General features: G+C 45.0%; 1 protein-coding gene across 2 annotated transcripts in view; it reads left to right on the plus strand.

The window, feature by feature from the left end:
* LOC144093604 (B-cell receptor CD22-like) overlaps window positions 1-19,859 on the plus strand; it is a 208,997-nt gene that overhangs the window by 140,718 nt on the left and 48,420 nt on the right. For both annotated transcript variants that reach the window (XM_077627163.1, XM_077627162.1), the window contains exon 7: window positions 11,593-11,862. In XM_077627163.1, the coding sequence (XP_077483289.1) occupies window positions 11,593-11,862 (270 nt within the window). The remainder of the gene's footprint in view (window positions 1-11,592; window positions 11,863-19,859) is intronic.

Consider the following 19,859-nt stretch of genomic DNA (forward strand, 5'->3'; position numbering starts at 1 on the left):
CTTCCTAGCTGGTGCTAGAGCCATGTCTTTCACGTCTGAGGCCTTCCTTCCTTCCTTCCTTCATGCTTATTGAGCTAGCGAAGTGTGGAAACAAATGCCACGACACTTTCGGCATTTGTTATTCTACCCATATTATGTGTGCTTCAAATACTTATCGGCATGGTGGTATATCGTAGTATCCTTTGCTCGCAGCGCGCTTACATCCTGTCTCTGAATAAAAAAAAATCCCGCCATTGAAATTTTTGTGTAAGAAGAACAAAATAACCCATGGCGCCAATGTGCAGTCCAAGTGAGAACATTAATGAGCACTCTTTATTGTCTCAACTCCTTTCACGCTTTAAGTATAGTAAGAGAGAGCGTTCCTTCCATTTATGTGCGAATGGACCAGCGGTATTTGTCAGTGTATACGCCTAAGGGAGTGTGGGGCAAAACGTGAATTTTTTTTTTACTTAGCGCCGCTAAACTTTTCATTCTACGGTCATATTAACTGAAAATTACGCTGGCATGACCGATACCAGGTTCTCTGCAACTGAGCTTAAAGCTGACGAGATCGGCTTCTTCTAAAAGCACCAAAAAATGCGAAGTGAGTCTCTGTAAACGATTAAGCGGTTGAGAAGGCGCAAAATTGCCCACGCTACTTCTTAAAATACACAAGACCAACCGATCCAGTGTCCATTGAATAAGATAAACATTTCTTAATAACGATGAGTTATTGGTATTATCTGGCGCAGAGCTTAAGAATGTTTGCACTCCACGTTCTTACGAGGAAATTATTTTAGCAGTAAACACATGGGAAAGCATATTGAACGTAGTGAAAAAAAAAACTCAAAGGCTTGTTGCTGTTGGAGAAGTTAAGTGAGAGTAATGGTTTTATTGCTTGCTCGAAAGCTCTGGGCTGGTTTTACGGTTGTTCAGGTTGGCCTACACATACAATATGAAAATATAAATTGCGCGGCTGGCACTACGAAGGCAATAATAAAGCTGTAGAGAGTATTAAACAACGACAGTGCCGAAAAGCGTTTTTGTCTTCCTAAAGAGGTCCACAAGGAAAACGATGTAATGAGCGGGGGAAAAAAACGCATGAACTTTCTGTACAGCTTAAGTGCCGAACTTTTTTTTTACAAGCTAGTGCAGCTACTCACACAGCGCAGTTAGAATGGAACAAGATCTTTTCAGTCTAACCTACAATCACGTCCAAAAGCTTTTGATTCGGTACTGCGAATCGAACTAAATCGCAAGTTAATTCGACAGGGAGGATGCGAAGCAATAACGACCGGGCCACTAAAAGACAGAAATGTTGCCAAGAAGGTATGAAATTAATAAGAATCGCTTAGCCAGGCTGCACATAAAACGTAGCTGTAGCACGGCTTAGTCTGTAGATGGTCATGGAACAAAACACCGCTTGGTTCTCTCCGCAAACTTTACTTTTCATAATAATAAGCTCTATGCTCAGAAATACTGTGTTTCTGCCCATAGAGCAAACTTAGCGCGCATTCTCGACAAAACTGCGCATCACACTTTCTTTTCTTACGGAGTTACGTTTTGTCCATTGCACTGACCCATTCTGCGCCAGAGATTTGGACGTAATCAGGTACTTTGAAATTTTGCATATCATAAAATTTTACCCTGTTTCGTTCAATTACGCATTTCGCGTCTACTCAGTGGGATGCCAGGATGGCACAGAATAATTATTATATTTGTTTGTTGATACCTAGGCAAAACAAAAATAGGACAGTGATTTGCAAATTTACGACGTGTGTCGCCCCGACCGCCCCCCCCCCCTTCCCCCCCCCCCATTCCGGCCCTCTAAAGGTCATCGAATTCTACCTAGCTAAGCAGTGAGAGTGGCTTGATTGCCGAAGCAAACTCCGCATTATTATGGCTATACTACTGCTTACTATGCGGAAGCGCACACTCCAAGTCCACAATTTATGCAACGCCGTGCAAGCAAAAATATTAGATTTAACATCTTGTTTGCACTCAGCTTAGAAAAATACATGCAACTTAATCATCAGTGTGTCACAGATTCAGTGGATCATAAGCTCGCAAGCAGCCCACCCTGGATATCAAGAAATGTGATTTATTCGAGTGTCGCGTTTCATAAATTTATATAAGCTGTTTTACATATGAAAAGAAGATAGCAAAAGTCCTTTGGCGCTTGAAAGGTTTCTGAGCTTCCGCGCTAAGCACACCCTTCACACAATTGACTACATATGTATGAAGCCCGAAAACCAGGTGCGCCCTGGTATGCGTGCGCTTAAACAGGTGCTTGTGTAATGGTCCATCACCACCATAAAACTTCTATTGAGATGCAAGGGCCGGCAGCGGTGTTGAATGATATTGTGAACGTAAGTGATATTTTAGTCTGAGTCTATGCGCAGTGCGTCATCGCCTTTTTGAAATAATTTGTTAAGACACGATAGCTTATTGAATAGGGTCAGTGAAATGAAAGCAGCAATTTAAAGAAAAACTAATTTATTGAGCGAATGAGAACCACATCTGCTTAAGTTTTCTATAAAAACTTTTCTGCACTCAAAGCAAGTTTTTCACTGCTTACAAAGTGCCTGAAACTTTCTGCAAGAAATTACTTTGGCCGGATAGGCAAATGTATAGTGATGGACAACTTGGTGCACCTCGCCATCTGATTAAAACATCTTTCCTCCCAGTGCCTCCTTATGCAACCCAAACATTTGGTAATCACTGTGCACGAGGTCTGGTGAGTGAGAAAAATATGGCAGCAACTTTAATTTCAAGTCATCGGTCGTCGCAACTGTTGCACGCACAGTATGAGATCGAGCGACGAATTTCTGCAAAATGACATCTATAGATAGCAATCCTTGTTGCTCTGTTTTTGTTGCAAGTCAAAGATGGCCCTACAGCCGCAGTCAATAAGTGGCACTAGTGACAATGGTCCTCCTAGGCATGGAACGCTCGAAAATAGCACCTTATTCATGCCACAAGACATTGAGTATAGCATTCTCTGCAGATTGTTGTTTCCTTAACTTTTTGGTTTTGACGATGAAAAAGGAGGCCTCTCCGTGCGCGCCCTCGTTGTTTCTGGGTTGTGATAATAATCTTTTTTAATCATTAGTAACAAGTATAGTAAACATATGAGCACCTTATTGTTCAAAGCGCCGCACAAGTTTTTCACACACATCACCACTCACTCTTTCTGCTCAGCTGTCTACTGCCGTAGAACAGATCGTGCCAACCGTTTTCCTAAATTAAGCACATCATATATAATATAATATGGAAACCCAAGACTTACGTCCACAGCTGTGAATACTTGTGTGAATTTACTGAAAGATTTTGCTCTGCTAACCTTCCGACAGCTGCAATATTCTTCGGCGCCACAACACAACAAGCTTGACTCCGGCTAGGTGCGTCGTTCTGAGATTTCGGAGCATTTGTGAATGCCTTACTTCACTCAAAGAGCTGCCCATGCGCCACACATAGATAACCGAAACTAACATTCATTCTACGATAAACTTCAATGGGTGTTGCACCTTCGCTTAACAGAAATCTAGTAATTGAAAGCTAATCATCTTTGGTGCACAATTTATTTAAGGCGGCCCTCTCAACACTCCTACTGTGGCGACATGGCTTCATCTGCACTCTTCCGCAACTTACTGGACATTCCTTACTCTACTGGAAACAATGTTGGTGCAGAGTATACAGTGGTGGGAAATTTAGAATTTTCGTGGCAGATGTGTAGTTTTAAGTAGACTGAGAATGTTTAAGTCATTTTTTAAACCAAGGTTGAAAGGTGCGGTGCACAGATTTTAATGTATTTTACTTTACTTAAGTAGCCCCGTATTATATTTGTGGATAATTCATGATTTTGGCAGCTATTACCGCAGAAGAAGTTATGTGGACAACATACAATAATCAAGGAAACGTATTCATTCATGCGACTCGAATTGCTGAGATTTCGACAAGCTTTGAAAACTCGTGACGAGTAGTTTGGTGCGGTTATTAGGGATGCTTGTTTGCCTTCAAAATAAAATGCGCATAAATTGAAACCTGGTATAATAATCAAAAGAGGCTGCCAGTGGCCTTCAGAATGAAGGGATTATTGCTACATGCTGACGAACGGCGACCTTGAAGAAGGCGACCCAAGAACCGAAATAAAATTTCCACATGAAGGCCACCGTGCAGACCTCTTTCGAAAGATGCTGCCTTTTCCCGCTGATGTCACTCCTTGTTCTGGGTCGCTGTCTGCTGCTCTTCTTTTGGTCATTATTTATACCACTATTGATCACGAAGTCGACCATTCAAAACTTTCTGTATATAAAAACACATATTGCGAAAACGGTCTCGCATTTTATTTTTTATCAGACACAGGCCAAGAAACACAAGGACAATACCCGTCGATAAGAAAATGGGATGTGGTTAAGCTTGTTGAATTTCATAGCGGTCGCAACCGAAAAAAGAATGCACATTTTCCGGCGGACAGCTCCGATAAAACGCACCGAGTCACCGAAAGCCGGTGCCTATGACTCAGCGTAACATACTGCGCATAAAAAGGATAGCTTTCTGGACATCAAAAAACAACAAAAAAGGAGCAGAAGTAACAAGGAGTGACAAGCAGAAGAGGAGATATGTAGGCGCAGTGTGCTATTGATTACTGTTCGCGTTAGGCAACCTTTCGGCTGACCATCGGACACTAGAGACGTGCCTTTCAGGCCCGCGGGTGGCATAGCGAGAACTGGCTTTTCGTCTGGTGTGTGCGCATTGACCACCGCAGCGCCGCTATATAGCCGGACATTGGCGATGTCGACATCACTCGCTATTGGTCATCCTTTCCTGCTTTCGTTTATACTTGTCCATCCTCCTCCTCTCCAGCCATCCCCTCCGCAACCCCGCACTTCGAAGAAGACGACACAGTTCGGGAAAGTGTCCGGCCGTTCTCTGTGTTATGAATGAATTGCGACGAAAACAGCACAGCAAAAAGAAAAGAAAGGCGCCAGCTTCCCAGCGGAATCGGCGGCGGACGACACGCCGCTTGGCGCTTTGTACTTTTGTGCGACACGCGTGTACTTGGCCGGCTTTATTCCGTGCGCGATTCCCGAGCGGCCAGTGAGCGCTGTAACATACTGGCGACGCACCGAGTGCGCAGCTCGCGCCGTGGGTGCACTTTGCGATAAGCTACACGTTATTGCGCCCACTGCGGCGGTCGCGCCCGGATTCGTGGCTCGCGAGTCGGGGCCGTTTGTTCTTTTTGCGCGGCTGTAAAAATCGTATAGTTGTGACATTTATGCGAGACGCGCTGCGGCGCACAGTGGAAAGCCCTGTTTTATTGGCCGTAACGTGTTCACGCAAAAAACGTCCCCTGGTCGCGTTTCGGCGCCCTCGGCACGTGAGCGCTGTAACTTACCGCGCCAATGAGAGAACGCAGGGAATAGAACGAACAGACGAAAAAAGAAAATATAGTTAGAAAGAGCGAGAGAAAACGCAGCAAGTAGTGTCATGCCCTGGGAATAATCCAGCGTGAAGGTGGCGTAACGGCCTTCGAATACGGTGGTACATGCTTGAACTTGGGAGGTTAATGAGTATATGTGCTTGAAAGACGAACAAAAATAGCCGACCTAAGTGTACGCGCAAGGGGCGCTGAGTCCGGCTGCTGTGCAGGCTGCTTCAGAACACTTAGCACTATAAGGCAGCGAAGAAGAGCTGGTGTTGCGTACACACGATGGTGACGCAATATCTTGAGAGATGAAAGCACTCTGCTAATTGGCGCCAGCTTATTATTGGTATATTTTTTATCTCTAGAAGAAGTCGGCTACTTGGCCTTCAGCAGCTAGTTTGTATGTTTTTCCAGAGCGCGAGACATGCAGAAATAAAAGCGATATTCATGCGGTTAAGTAAACGACTGCGCAGCCACCGTCGACAGGCGTTGCAGCGGCACTGCTCGGTGCACTAAATGGTTCGGCTACGTGCCCTGCACCCACAGGCTGCATAACGTTTGTAACCTGCGCATGACTTAATCCTGCTTTCTCTTTTTACGCTGCATAACTGGCTACCGTATCTTTCTGCTTGGTCGGCACTGCTACTTTTAATTGCACTGGAACTTTATGCTCACGTAATGAGCTCGAAGCGTTTACGTGTTATTAGCGCTTACGTGCGGCACTCTTTACTGCTCTAGTGATTAAAATACTTCCAAGTAAAAATTTCTGCAAATCTTTCCTACACCAACCACTATTAAAACCGAAATTTATTAAAAACTTTTTCACAGGGTTGAACATTGAGTTCAAGCCGTCCCAAAACACAGAAACAGCCTGCGTTTGCCGCCTTTTACACTAAAATTTGCATTTTCCGACGGGGTCTTCATTATTTCATTTTCGCTTTGCTCGTGACTACACGGCTCGACTGCTCTAAGGAACAGCCTAAATTCTCGTAGAAACGTCGTGCGAGAAGCATGTCCCCGACATATACCCCAGCTGCTTCGAGCGCACCAGGAACGTGTCGGCTAGACTTTAAAACGGGAGCATTAACCCCGTCTCTTGCCGCTGAGCCGAACACATGCGTACAGGGTTGAAGAGGACGGGAAAGAAAGGGAAGAGCGCGTGCTCGGGCACACGCTTGCAAGCCCATGTTGAAGAGAGGAGAAACGGGAGGAAAGGGCAAAAGGGGAGGAAGAGGTAGCACCGCGTCAGCGTTCACGCTTCACATTCGCGCTTATAGCTCGACACGTATATAAAAATAAATAAGGAGTTTAAACTTCATGAAGCGCAGAAAGAAATTCGAGCAGGAAAATTTGACGCTCACACTTCACGCACTGGTAAACATCTACTTCTCGGGAACGAGGAGAGGCTGAAAATAGAGAGAAGGAACGAGAGAAAATAAAATGAAAACTAAGCGGCCGCGACGGCGGCAGCGGCTTGCGTGACAACCTATATGAAAACGTTAAGGGGGGCTGAAAAAATAATAAGCGATCCGGAGGGCAGCACGAGCGGAGGCACGGCAAGAAGGAATCTGGAACGGTGAGCATCAGGCATGGGTGGCTGCCGAGAGGACAGGATGAGGGAGGAGAAAGAAGGCAAGGAGAAGGAGACAGCAGCAGCAGCAAGGGCAGTGATGCAAAGGAATGAAGGGTGGATGTTGGCCATCGATCGAAGCTCGCCGGAGCGCGAACACGCCGTGTCCGCCAGCGGAGACATCGATGTGTGCTTTATCGACTGCGGCAGCCGTCACAGCCGAAGCCGCTTCGCTGGCGCGCTCGCCACCACCGCGCGCCAAACGCGTGAGCGCTCGGTTTGGACCGCTCTTCCCCTGCTTTCCTTTTGCGACGCGTGGCCCTCTTCTCGTTCTTCTCCTTCCCTCTTTCATTCTTCCCGCCGTCCACTGAAGCGAGGGAGGAAGGGGAGGCAAGGAAGAAGCCAGGGGAGGGAGTTGGCAGGGCGAGAACGGAGGAGGAGGAGGAACTGGGGTGGCTGCTCGCCTGGACCGACAATTGAGCCCGCTCGTTTGTGTCGCGGCGGCGAATTTCGGACATTCCCCAAAACTTTGCTCAACATCGCACTTGTGTGCGCAGCGGCTGTCAACTGCTGTCGCTCGGGCCACTGTCGCCGCTGCCGTTGCTGACGTGCGCGCTCTTTGGGGACCCGTTGCCCCGGGTCGCCCGCTCCTTCTCTTGGGCCAGAGGCCGTGGTTTTCGTCCGCGGCTATATCGTGTACCGGTGCTCCTTATTCAATTTCCCCGCTCGCCAAGACCGCGATATTGTTTTCGGTTTGCGCGGTTGCGTTTTGTTTCATTTGGATCGAAGGCCAGCCAAATGAGTTTAGACAGCTTCGATCCGTATTTTTGATGTTCTTTCTCTTTTATTTTTGTTTATGAGTGCTCCATCTTGAACCTGGGTCATGGTTCAAAAATACGTCGTATGTTTCTCTTTCGTGCACTGTGTGTGCAAGAGGCCCGGGGTTAAGTATTTGGGGTCCCGAAAGGACAGAGAAAACTATTTCGCGGCACCTTATTTCATAAGCAACATTTTTTCTGCTTTTAAGAAAAATGTTCTCGAAAGGGTGAAGTATGATGAAACATTTTATAGTGTTCTACGTAGTAGCAAAAAATGTCAATATTCTTCGAATTCCTCCTGGGTAAAACACCACCTTGCATGCCTCAGCTCGCAAGCACAACTCACAAGCACAACCCGCAAGCCTAGTTGGTGAATGTACTGGTGCTTTGCCGAGTCGTAGTCGAGACGCGCCTTGCGTGGGATCTTCTGTCTCCCCATCGTGTTTGAGGGTATGTGGGGCGGTAGTATCACTTTCAAAATCAAAGCAGCTGGCTGGTGTAAGTGCAAAGAGCAATGCAGATTTTGGTGGGTAGTGTTCTGCTTGGTGATGTCTAACCGGCTGAGAGACTGCATGCGGGCTTTTACAATTGGAAAGTCGTGACATGGAGTATCGCAAATGTTTACACCATGGCGTGTGAAATTTCTCTAAATTATTAATTTTCTTCGCAAAGAAAAATTCGCAATCCCCATTATTGTGTTATTTTAGCGGCTGGAGTCATTTATTTATTATTGGGAAAGCTTAATTCGTTAAATTAGAAAATTCAAGCAGTACTCACCGCAGTGTTTTCGTCCAATCATATAAAAATCCTTCTTGTCATATGATGAAAGCATCACCAATGAAAAAACGCTTGGGCGAACTGTAAGCACAATTACGACCAAACTTGGGTTAGCGCCCTTGTACACTTGGGATCTCGTGCACCATTCCGACATTGGCGTCGCTACCAGGGCTTTAATTTTACCTTACTTGATAGATTTCAAAAACGACGTCCCTCTTTTAAAGCATTATGCTTCTCATGTGAGAACACATATCAGTCAATCTAACGTGACTCTTACTTCAAGTTTTTTTTTTTTAACCGCGGAGCTGTTTGCGCAAATCCTTAAGGTTTTACTGAGATATTTGAATTACAACTGGGCGAACGGCTTCCTGGGAAAGCAGTGACAGAATAATAATATTTAAATAGACTTTCCCATTATACTTAGCAGTGCGAATTCCTTATTGTCTTATCCGGCGGGTGGTTCAGTACTGCGCAGTAGTACGTTTCTAGCTTAGTATTAGGAAATACTAATTTACAAACAGCCTGCAAAACACCTAGAAAATGTAATGCACGATGAAAAGAAATCAACATAGGACGGAAAGAAATTTACTGAAACCTGTAAGTTATAAAACCATACACATTTTTATTGGGCTGAAATGCACTCCTCATTGACCTTAAAAATCTCGAGAAAACCATGGCGATAATAAAAGTCACTTATGCAGAGAGCATGAGGCTAAAAAATCATATGAAAAAGAACAGAAAACAAGAAACATGTCTCGCTTCATAAAATTTGCTTGAACTTTCGGGGCATGAGGTAAGTTGTTAAGAATCATTGAAGGACGAATAATCTCATCACCATGAAGCTTGCTGTATCCTGCGCATTCCTAGCGACTACTAAGTGTCACAGGCGCTGTTTGCCAGGAACTCTGGTAAAATTGAAGCTGGTTTACATGGAACATCGCTTCAATGCTACAAAGTTTTTCGTGCTGCTAAGAGGATCAGCGCACTTGCAGTCCCCCTTCTTTCATCGCGACATTAATTTTTTCGGACGTGTTTCGCTTAGTTTATATAATCAGAAAATTTATTTATCCTATTTGACTCACAAAAAAATTCACTCATTATGGATGATGAAAAACCGAATAATGAACACATTCTAAAAGCCATATTATTGCCGTCTTCTTGAAAAAAAAAATGCGGGAAAAAGAGCTAGTGCCAGGTTAGTAAGGAGCCATTTTGAAGCGCTGGCAGCGTTGAATTAAGCGCTGTCTCCTGAGCTTCCTTCATAACTTAATCACAAGATGCTTATATTAGTGTAGGTGCTTCTTGAAACAGCGAAGAGCAGTACTGGCACTGTCGATTCTGACAATTGGTTGCGAACTAGGTTCATTTTGTAACCTTGTTGTTAATGATATCAGCATAGTGTTCCGCATGAAGCTCTCGTTGCACTTTGCTCACAGTGTACAGGTGGCCAAGTGAACGCTCCAATCTTTCCAGTGCTCCTTCATTCATGAGTGCAGATAGTGCGAAAAACTGCATTTTTCTTTGCCGCACTCTCAATTCCCTAATGGACCTATATATGTTAAAAGCTGCTAACGCTTTCAGGTCGAGTGTTCGCGTGTGAAACCCTTAATCCTCTGGAAAGAAGCCCCCAATGGCTGTGTACTTGTATCGCATCAGCTAGTAAAGAGCCTTTTATGTTGAAGTATGGCTGCATGAGACACACACTAAACCGTGTATCTGATGTGAGTCTAACCTCTTTCATCTGTCGGCGAGATCAGAGGCAGCTGCCTGGCTCGACCGCGCTCGTCGTAGTAAGCCTAAAACTAGCACGAAATCTGCCCCACAGACTTTAAACAGTGAGGCGTTTTTCGAGCCCGATTTGGTCCGCAAGTACCCTTGCAGTGCATCAAAGAGCTGTTCCCGCCCTATCAATAATGGTGTTACCGAAACGTATGTGCGTAAGGGGAGCTTTGCGGATCAAAGACGGACTTTCAAAATGTTGTCGCTTCTTAATTTTCGAAGCACGTCGAGCGTTATGTGACTAACTGCGTGGCCAGGGGCAACACACAAAAGAAAAAGTAACTGACCGATTGTTCATAGAAATGAAGTTTCTGGTAATTGAATTTCGATGAACTGAGCCGATCTTACTCGCTAAAATCCTGTGTCGCACTAAACCTGCGAAACCTTATGAAACTGCGAACATCAATTATAGCTAATCATTGCGTAGTTATTATTTTCAGTTTAAAAACATCGCCTCTTCCCCTGTGCATACTTGACTAAAGCTACTAAGGTACCAACCAATCTCTCAGACTACTAGCGTATTTCCAATCAGTCTCTACTCAACTGGCTCCCACTACACTAAAGGCTGAACATAGCGGCACTCTTCCATTTTTTTTATTGTGACATCCACTTTAGAGGCTTAAGCTTCAGCGGGGAATGTTGGTTTATGTCGTCCTCCGTAGACAGCACGGGTATTGGGATGGGCCCGGAAGGCAAGAGGAGTGGATTACAGGCGCAGTGATAGTAACAAAATAACAGCGCCGCCACACACGCACGCACGAACGCAGGCACGCACGCACACACAATAGCACGCACACACGCGAGTAGACACTTTTTGACTTACACGATGTGAAATACATTAGCCGGCGGCAGCCATTAAAAACATTCAATCCAATATTGATCGAGGAATGATCGTAGTTTTTCCCTGGACTGTGTAGTTCTGTTAAATGCAGGTTAATCCTATTGTGCTCGAGGAAGTTGACTGAGGCATTTCTCTAAGGCTCCTCATTTACCTCCGAACAGTGGCTTCTGCACTGCTTGCCTGTCGGCTGTATCCAGTGGCAAAGAGATTGCAGGCACCATTATGCAGAGAATGTCAACACAAGGCGAGGCAACTGTCCGAAAAGTAACACAGCCTCCTGGTACTTTCCCGCTGAGTTCACCCTAAATCGAGAACCGTTGGGAACAGCTAGCGCCGACTGCCACGTCTGTTTTACTGCCTGTTTGCCTCACTCGTGCGCATCATGTATTCTTTACCGCAGACCCTCCTGGCGCGGCGGTGCTGGTGCCCGAGGGCGGCTCGCTGCCCCCGCTGAAGGGACAGCATGTGACGATGCGCTGCCACGTGAACGACACGGGCCTGCCGCCCAGCAACGCCTTCCGCTGGGAGCACGGGGGCGTGCCCCTGAACGTGACCGGGGCTACGCTGGTCACCGAACCCGTGACCACGGCCACGCAAGGCAACTACTCGTGCGCCGCGATCAACCAGGTGGGCGTCGGCACGCCTGCCTTTTGGATGCTCGACGCCCAGGGTGCGTGTCCTTTCACTCTCTCTCTCTTTCTCTTTTGCATCTGTTCGTTTTTCTGGCCGCTGTGAATGATTTCGACGTCAAAAAAGCTGTTGTTATTGCTACACACTAGCCTAGGTTGGCTTTTGCAGCATCTTATTTTATACAATCCGCTCTATCTTGTTCCTCAGCACCAGTGGAATCAGGTGTGCATGTGTAGCACTTTCCGTGCCCGCCTGGCCATGCACTTGTCTGTCTGCCTATATATAGATCAGCAAAATACGTGAGGAGTGTGAAGAGTTAGAAGCTCAGGCCAGTATTCTCAGTAACGTAAGATGCCATCCTATAGGTCTAGCATAAACACTTGTGTCATTCGAACAAACTAATGAATTCAATTTCTTCACGGGAGAATTTTAAGTCATGTTGAAAAGATTCATACCCAGAAACACATCATGGGGGATGTTTAAATCACATTGATTAAATCAATGCCCAGAAAATCTGAACAAGCGCATTTTTAAACAGGACGTTGTTTATGAACGCGATTTTCTCGCAAAACGTAACAATGCACTGCAAACGTCGATAAATCTGCAGATCTCGTCACGAGGGGCTCGCAGTTTTTTGCTGTTAACGATTTTGCTATGATCAAAAACGTTTCCTATTGGTTTTCTAGGGCAGCCCTAACTACTTGATGCGAGCGAAGAACAAGCTTTAAAAGACGGATTTTGCTACGCAACTGAACAATAGACTACTACGTTCAATAATTTCATAACAGTATATTTCAATATTTCATAGTCGCTTCACAATTAAAACTGGTGTCCGAGATCCACGGTCTCACCCTGAAGCAATATTTAACGCGCTCCGCGGTTTGGAGACTTTTCAGGGTGCTTACTTTGTGTCACTGTGTGACCAAGCTATCAGGGAGTTTTATAATAGGGGGCCCCAAAGAAATAGCGGGCCCCAGCGCTATGTACAACTGCGCCGCTGAGCTTTACAATAAGCGTCTTCCCTACGCAGCTAGGCCAGACTTGCGTTTATCGATTGCAGCGCCACTACGGCAAACCAAAAAGATGCTCTTAAAAAAGTTTTATTATAAGGGTTTATTTCTTCATCACAGACTGTTATTATTGTAGACATACAATTTAAGAGCAATAAATATAACAAGTGAGTGTCTCTAAACAACCTTTTTCGGTCAACTAAGGAATCTCAATGGCCACCAAACGATATGGGTGCTCACTAATCCAAGCAGCTCTGTAAACACAGAAGCAATCTGAAAATATGGCGCATTTCATCACTACAATTTTGTGGTGCGGGGATCTGCAAACAAGCGGAAAGCTTCATGGGCGTTTCGTTTGCCGTGAACTTAATACACAGAGTACCGAGCACAACGAATCGGTGGTGAAGCGAGAAGCTCCGCTTCAACGGGCGCCGCCATGTTGCCTACGCTGTCCGGCGTTATGGGGCCATGCTATTTCGCTGATTTAGCGTTAGCGTCGCCCGCTCACCGAAGCACCCAAGGCACATTAGTGTTCCGCGCGTGCGCAGTAGCGTCCCGCTATTCCGCTATTCCTCAAAAGGATAGGGTTACCCTATACTAAATCTTTATATTATTCGCAATGCCAGTAAATTAAAACGAAGCAGTTCCAAAACTGTGCCTTTTTTTCTGATCTAATATAAACTCCGAAATGATCAATTAGCTCCCCAAATTTTAGCTTTGTACACGTCGAGCGGTGAAAACTGGCCCTGTGCTCGTGTACGCTATATAGGACTAAAAAGTAAATGGCTTTGTTTTAAATTTATCTTAATATTTGCCCATTTTTTAATCCCGTGAAAAGCAAGTACTTTAGGTGCGCGTTCAGGAGTGCGTTTTAAACACTAAAGGCATGGTGCTGAAATTGAAAGCAGTGTTTTGTCTTCCCTGCGCGCTTTCCTATTATTAGCTCGCGTTTTGTTGATGAAGTCCTGAAAAGTTTACTTGTCTTAGTTGCTACTGCCAACTAGTATCCCAGTACGCAGCCGCTAAACAAACGGTTTATGCAAAGTTTCTCATTTCAAAATGAAGCCTCCTTAGCTTTATTTTGTTCCCTTCACTGGTAGACGGTATACAGCATTTACCTTTTATATGGGCACTACTGGTGCATGCTGCTCATAGTAGTAAGTGGAGAGTCCTAAATACCTGCATAAAAAACTTGCATTGCAGGTTAGGTGGCAGCTATGCTTAAAGGAAAGCATTAATCCATCGGAAGTGAATGTCGCATTTTGTGCAGGTATTTTGAGCAGTAAAGTGCACTATATTTCCCACTTTTAAAATGAATTACTTTATTTCAATCGTGGGTACGGCTCACGAGCGACATAAATCATCGCAGCTATTACCGAATGTATCGAAAGAATGAGCGCTCAAAACGTAGCACTTCACTTAGTCTGGCTGCCTTTTGAGACTACGTGATCAACACGAATGCCGCGTTTGCGTATCACAGTTATTCCATTCAATGCAATGAGGAGAGCTCGAGGAAGTCAAAAAGTATTTCCAGCTAGTTACACCTAACCAAGTGACAGTTTTGCACTCAGTAAAATAAAGCAATAGCAATCGTGCTTTGGCGAAACTTATCTCCGAAGACTGGCATATACCCGTCTCGCTTGCATTTGATGGAAGCAGGAAGTTAGGCAGTATACCAGTACAAAAAAATGCAGAGGAAAAGCACTGAATTGTTTGCTTATGAGCGCAAATTTTGTCTCACGTGGAGTGCCTGAATCTGCGGTTTCGCTTTTGCGAGCAAGTACTAATTAAGCTACAAAACAGTACCATTATCATAAACTACGGCGAAACACAAGGCCTCAGTAAAATACCAACAAATTGCCGGGAGATTTGATTGTAGTAATGCGAGCAAGTATTCAGCCTTCGTCGGAGCTTTTGGAGTCCAGAATTTTCCTTGCCAGCAAATGTGCGAAGGCGCGGATCACATTTCTCAAGTTCGTCTGTAACCGTCGTGTCTTAATGAGCGACAAAGAAACGGAGGTTGCAAGCAGCCATCTATTTGCAGTGCGAAGACAAATATTCTAGCCTCATACCTGAGTTAAATACTTCAGGCACCTGCTTTGAGAACAATTGCCTATTTTTTCATAGCGTAGTCGAAGCATGTTTTAAATGATTTCCTCATCCACTTAGCCAATGTAGCGTATCCTTCACAAATGAGTGAGCGTACCTTTGACATTTGTTCGCATCAGTTACTAGCAGCGGCGCCTAGTCAGGGCACTCTGCGTTTACTGTATACCGCAGATGGTAGTTCAGATGGTAGCACATATGGTAGGATGGTATCTTAGACGCATTTGTGGCTACCTGTTACCTTTATGAACAAGCGATGATGCTTAAAATTTCAAAATCTTCACAGAGTCGAGGTTGCCAATACGGCAGCGATATTTTGAGGTCGCTACTCAATTAGTCAACTAAAACAAATTGAGGGGTTTAAGCGCAGTGAGTGATCTTTTGCTTTCTTTTTGATGATATTGCGTATACATGTATACATAGTATGCTCAACATACAGCTGTGCACTCACGTGTATCAAGTGGAATGCTTCATTAGTGGTGTGTTCTTACCCACCACCACGCATGCGATATTAGCAAACTTTTCTTCGCGTAAAAGAGAACGCACGCGGGGGCTTTAATTTAGGCCTCTCGTTTAAGTCAATATTTTATCGCACGAGACAACAGCAACAACACTGGCACGTGCACGCCGATGGAGATGCTATTGCAATGCAATGAGCCTGCTATCTCCCACTTCGCCCTAATTTTTGCCTTTCGTCATTGGAGAGCGCCGTATACGTTCTTCTCTTGCCCTATCGCACCGACGCGCTGCCATGGCGACCATCAACAGAGTACGTCGCATGTAATAACAAGCATGCCAGTCGCTGCGGCGTCTTTTCGCTTCAATCAGGATCTCCCAGGTAACATGCGTAATTATAAATTAATTACGCCTTAGTACAGTCGCAGGCGCGTGCGCGTGTAGCCCTGTCTCTTGATGACGCAGCCAGTGACGAACCCCGGAATGAGGCGAGAGCGAAGTTCCTACACACAGCGTCGCGCGGCCTATCATTACAGCGCGACCTGCATCATGCTTGCTTTATTTCACGACCTGCCTCGAGGCTTGCCTTCTGACAAAAAAGTCATGTTTAGGCGTTGTCGACACGACATGGCGTACTTGGAGCTTCACTTTGCAAGATTGGACGGAGTGGGCATGGTTTCTCCGGGGGCAGGCCGTGTTTAGCAGTGCGCGTCCAGAACTGCGCGGTGATCCGGAGATAAAAAAAAAACAACCACAGAAAGGAAGGGAATGATTAAGAGCACCGTGCGCACACGCGTCTTCGCTCCGCGACAACCCACGAGTACCCGTGTTTCAGAGGTATGCCTCTTCACTTCGTACCTCATCTTCGCGGTATCATTTCTTCGTTTCCTGAACGGGGCAGCATTCTTCTTGGCATACTCAATAAACCAGTGCGGGTAGGCTTTCATCGGAGCGCATGAAAGGAGAGGAAAAGGATGAACAATGTCTGTATATTTACTTTCGTTCCACGGTTACTTTGTCATTCGGGAAGAAAATAACGTTTGCTCAATAGCGGAATCTTGCAATATATATATATATATATATATATATATATATATATATATATATATATATATATATATATATATATATATATATATATATATATATATATATATATATATATATATATATATATATATATATATATATATATATATATATATATATTAAGGAAGCCAACAGTCACCCAAACCTTCCTTAATATGTTTGTCAAACGGGACCCTCATTTCATATATATATATATATATATATATATATATATATATATATATATATATATATATATATATATATGGGAGAGATGCCGCATGCAAGGGCACATATGTTTTCAAGGAAGGTAACCCAGCAAGAAGCTTTGAAAGAAAGATGGCTTTAGAAAACTAGATGGTCTTCTCCCTTTCAAGCCTCTGCAGCATAACATTGGTTTTGAGTACCGGTGGCTTACGTTATCATTGAGCGGAAATGCCGTGGAATTCGGTTAAAGCATGCTTTTTGTTATGCTGTCAGAGGGATGATCACCAAATTCAACAGCATGTGAGGGTATGCTGTCTGAGGCAGCTTTGATGTCACTATTCAGCCCGCTTCTGGACATGAATTGCTATGCTGCCTTGTTGCATGCATTCGTTCTTGCGTTTTCAGTTGAAGGATGTACAAAATTAAAGTTCTTAGGCCAATGCGGGAAAGTGGTTATCATTCGTCTTGTCCTCTGGGCAAGGGTTTTGTCATTATTCTAGCATTCCAGCAATTTTTCGCAGTATGAGAAATTACTGCTTTCGGCACCTTTCTATTTGGAAAACATATCAAATTAACGAGCGGGGATCAAACCAGGAAAAAAATCCGCGTACTGAAGCGTGCACCGGTTAGATAGCAACCCTCAAACAACTAGTATTCGCTAATTCTTTGAGTGAAGTTACGCAACAAAGTGCGCGGTGCTCTCACCAATGATAATAAAAAAACGCTCAAGTGTAAAACAACGGTGAGAATTGCCGAGATGAGCGAATGAACAATGTCAGAGGAGTTTGGAGATAGCGTGAACTGCCAGAAATAATCCACGGTCCAAACGCACTCAAATTTCCACTGCCCGCTCGGAACGCTAGATTTTCGGAAGCTTTAACGCTGGCGAAGGCACAGAGGGCTGCAGGAAGCGAGCCGGTAATCGCTTATCGTATCCTGCAGAAGGCCCATTCAGCGGACCGAACTGGCGTCGTACCGATCAGCAATTAGCGGAGCTTAGGGACGGAATCGCATCATTCATTATGAAGCCTGTCGCCCCGAGGATCTCGTTCCGCTGCCCTCGTACCTCTTGCTCCCTTCGAGGCTGGTATAACCGTGCCCGGTGTGAGCAAAGTGATGCAGTGCTGAGTGAGTTTAGCGGTAGCAAGTTTGTGCCTGATTTTAGCGCGGGACGAGACAGTGCGGCTTTTCGGCGGACCTTGGACACCAACCGCGCATATTCAGACTTACATTGGCTCGTAGTACTTTTATGTACTTCTTAAAACAGCCCTTATCATTACTGAGCTTCACTTAAACACAAGATGATAATGTGCTCCAAAAAGCATTTAAATTAAAAATAGTGCAGTTTAACGTCCCGGAACGGCGCTTCTATGGGCTACGTGGTACCCCGTGGTGGAGGGTGCCGTACTAATTACACACGGGGCTCTTTGACATGCGCTGACATCGCACACCACACGGGAGCTTTTGTATTTGGCCCCTATTAAAATACGGCCGCTGTGATCGAGATCGAACCTGCGACATTAGAATTAGCAGCCGAAAGCTGACGTCACTTAAGACAACGTGGCGAGTTAAATACGCTGTTAAGTTCAATTCCGCTTGCTGTCCTAGCAGCCTAACAAAAGGGGTCTGGCTACGATTAACCTCTTGTAGCAAGCTGACAAAAGTGACAAAATTGTGTGATTCCTCAACATCAGGTAAGTTTTTATTGGCGATAAAATGATCGAACTATCAGATTATCAATCGTAAACGTTGCTGGAGAAAGACAGCTGAGAAAATACGAGGCTTGATGAAAGGCCATGCTGATTGAGGAGTGTGAGGAGTGACCCTGTGGCAGGACAGTTAGTTGTCCAGGCTCATCGCAACAGCTGTAGTTTCAGCTTTTATTGTGGTGCACACTACTAGAGGGCAGAGGAATAAAAATGAGAAAATGACACATGCATAGTGAAATGAAGATTTACTAGCAAGGGAACATTCCAAAGAGTTCAGGATGTAGCACGGAGAGGACTCGAGTCAACACGGAAGAGTTGCTGGCATAAATGAAAGCATGGGATTTTGCTGAGGGAGCCCCCGTATCAAAACAGACGGAACCTATGCTTTTGCGTCCCGCGTAAGCGGCCCAATAGCTGGGGCTGTTTGCTAGCATGGCGCAGTTTCGGATTTCCTCTTTTCTCCGAGAATATTTAATGGACACTTGAGTTCCAAACTCAGGTCATTAATAACAGATGGGCAGTTCAAAGCGATAAGGGACTTAACTCGGACGAGGCAAGACTGACTTGGTGCAGTAACCGTACTAAAACGTCCAACCTCTGCCGCTAGCCCTGATTTGTTTGCAGATAAGAATTTTTTCGTGTTCAATGTTTCATTTGTGAGAAAATAGTTGCTGTTAAACCGCTTTTGCTTCTTTTGATTCCAATCGCAATTCCACACAGTTGTTAGGGATTTGTTGGGTTTCCGAAGTTGAACCCATTCGCCATATCTGGCGGCTTTGTTAAGAGCGATTACTTATTTTTGCTTGCATCCCGTTTGCTTAGCTGGAAGCACACCGGTTGTACAGGAACCGCTTTAAACGATAATAATGACAAGGCAACAAAACTTAATCGGTGTTTCGACGGTGTGCTGGTAAAGAATGCTATGATGCACTGATTGGCTTAATAGGCATTTTTGACGTTGCGGTGTCTTCTTGGTGACGCGTGCGATCTCATAAGCATCAGTGTTCCTCTATGATTGGCTGTTTTGCACGCGTGGGGACAGTTCCCATTAGCTATGGACCAATCAATATTCGCCGTGAGATTTTCAGCCAGGAAAAGCTCAACCAGTGTGCCTCAGCTGAATGCTCTATGCGTTAAGAATCTTTATGAGTCGAGCCATATTCTAGACTGTTCTCATTCCCTTTACTCGGCCGGTGCTGTCGCTTTCGACAGCTACGACAGCTTCGCCCCGGAAGGTTTTCTGCAAACGTCAATCACAATGTTGAAAATATGTGTGGTTGGGATGTATTAGAGGAAGAGCATTTACTTTGAAACGAAGAAGCGACAATACGGGACTGAAAAAAATTTTTGGACTATGTCGCTTACAGCCATCCACATAGAGAAGCAGCTGGATAAATCTAGGATGGTTACAATGGCACTGGTAAGCAGTAATGTGACTGCATTTCCGATCATAATTTTTCACTCAAAGCATCTCTTTTCTA

The sequence above is a fragment of the Amblyomma americanum genome, chromosome 6 (assembly GCF_052857255.1).
Source record: "Amblyomma americanum isolate KBUSLIRL-KWMA chromosome 6, ASM5285725v1, whole genome shotgun sequence".
Lineage (NCBI taxonomy): Eukaryota > Metazoa > Arthropoda > Arachnida > Ixodida > Ixodidae > Amblyomma > Amblyomma americanum.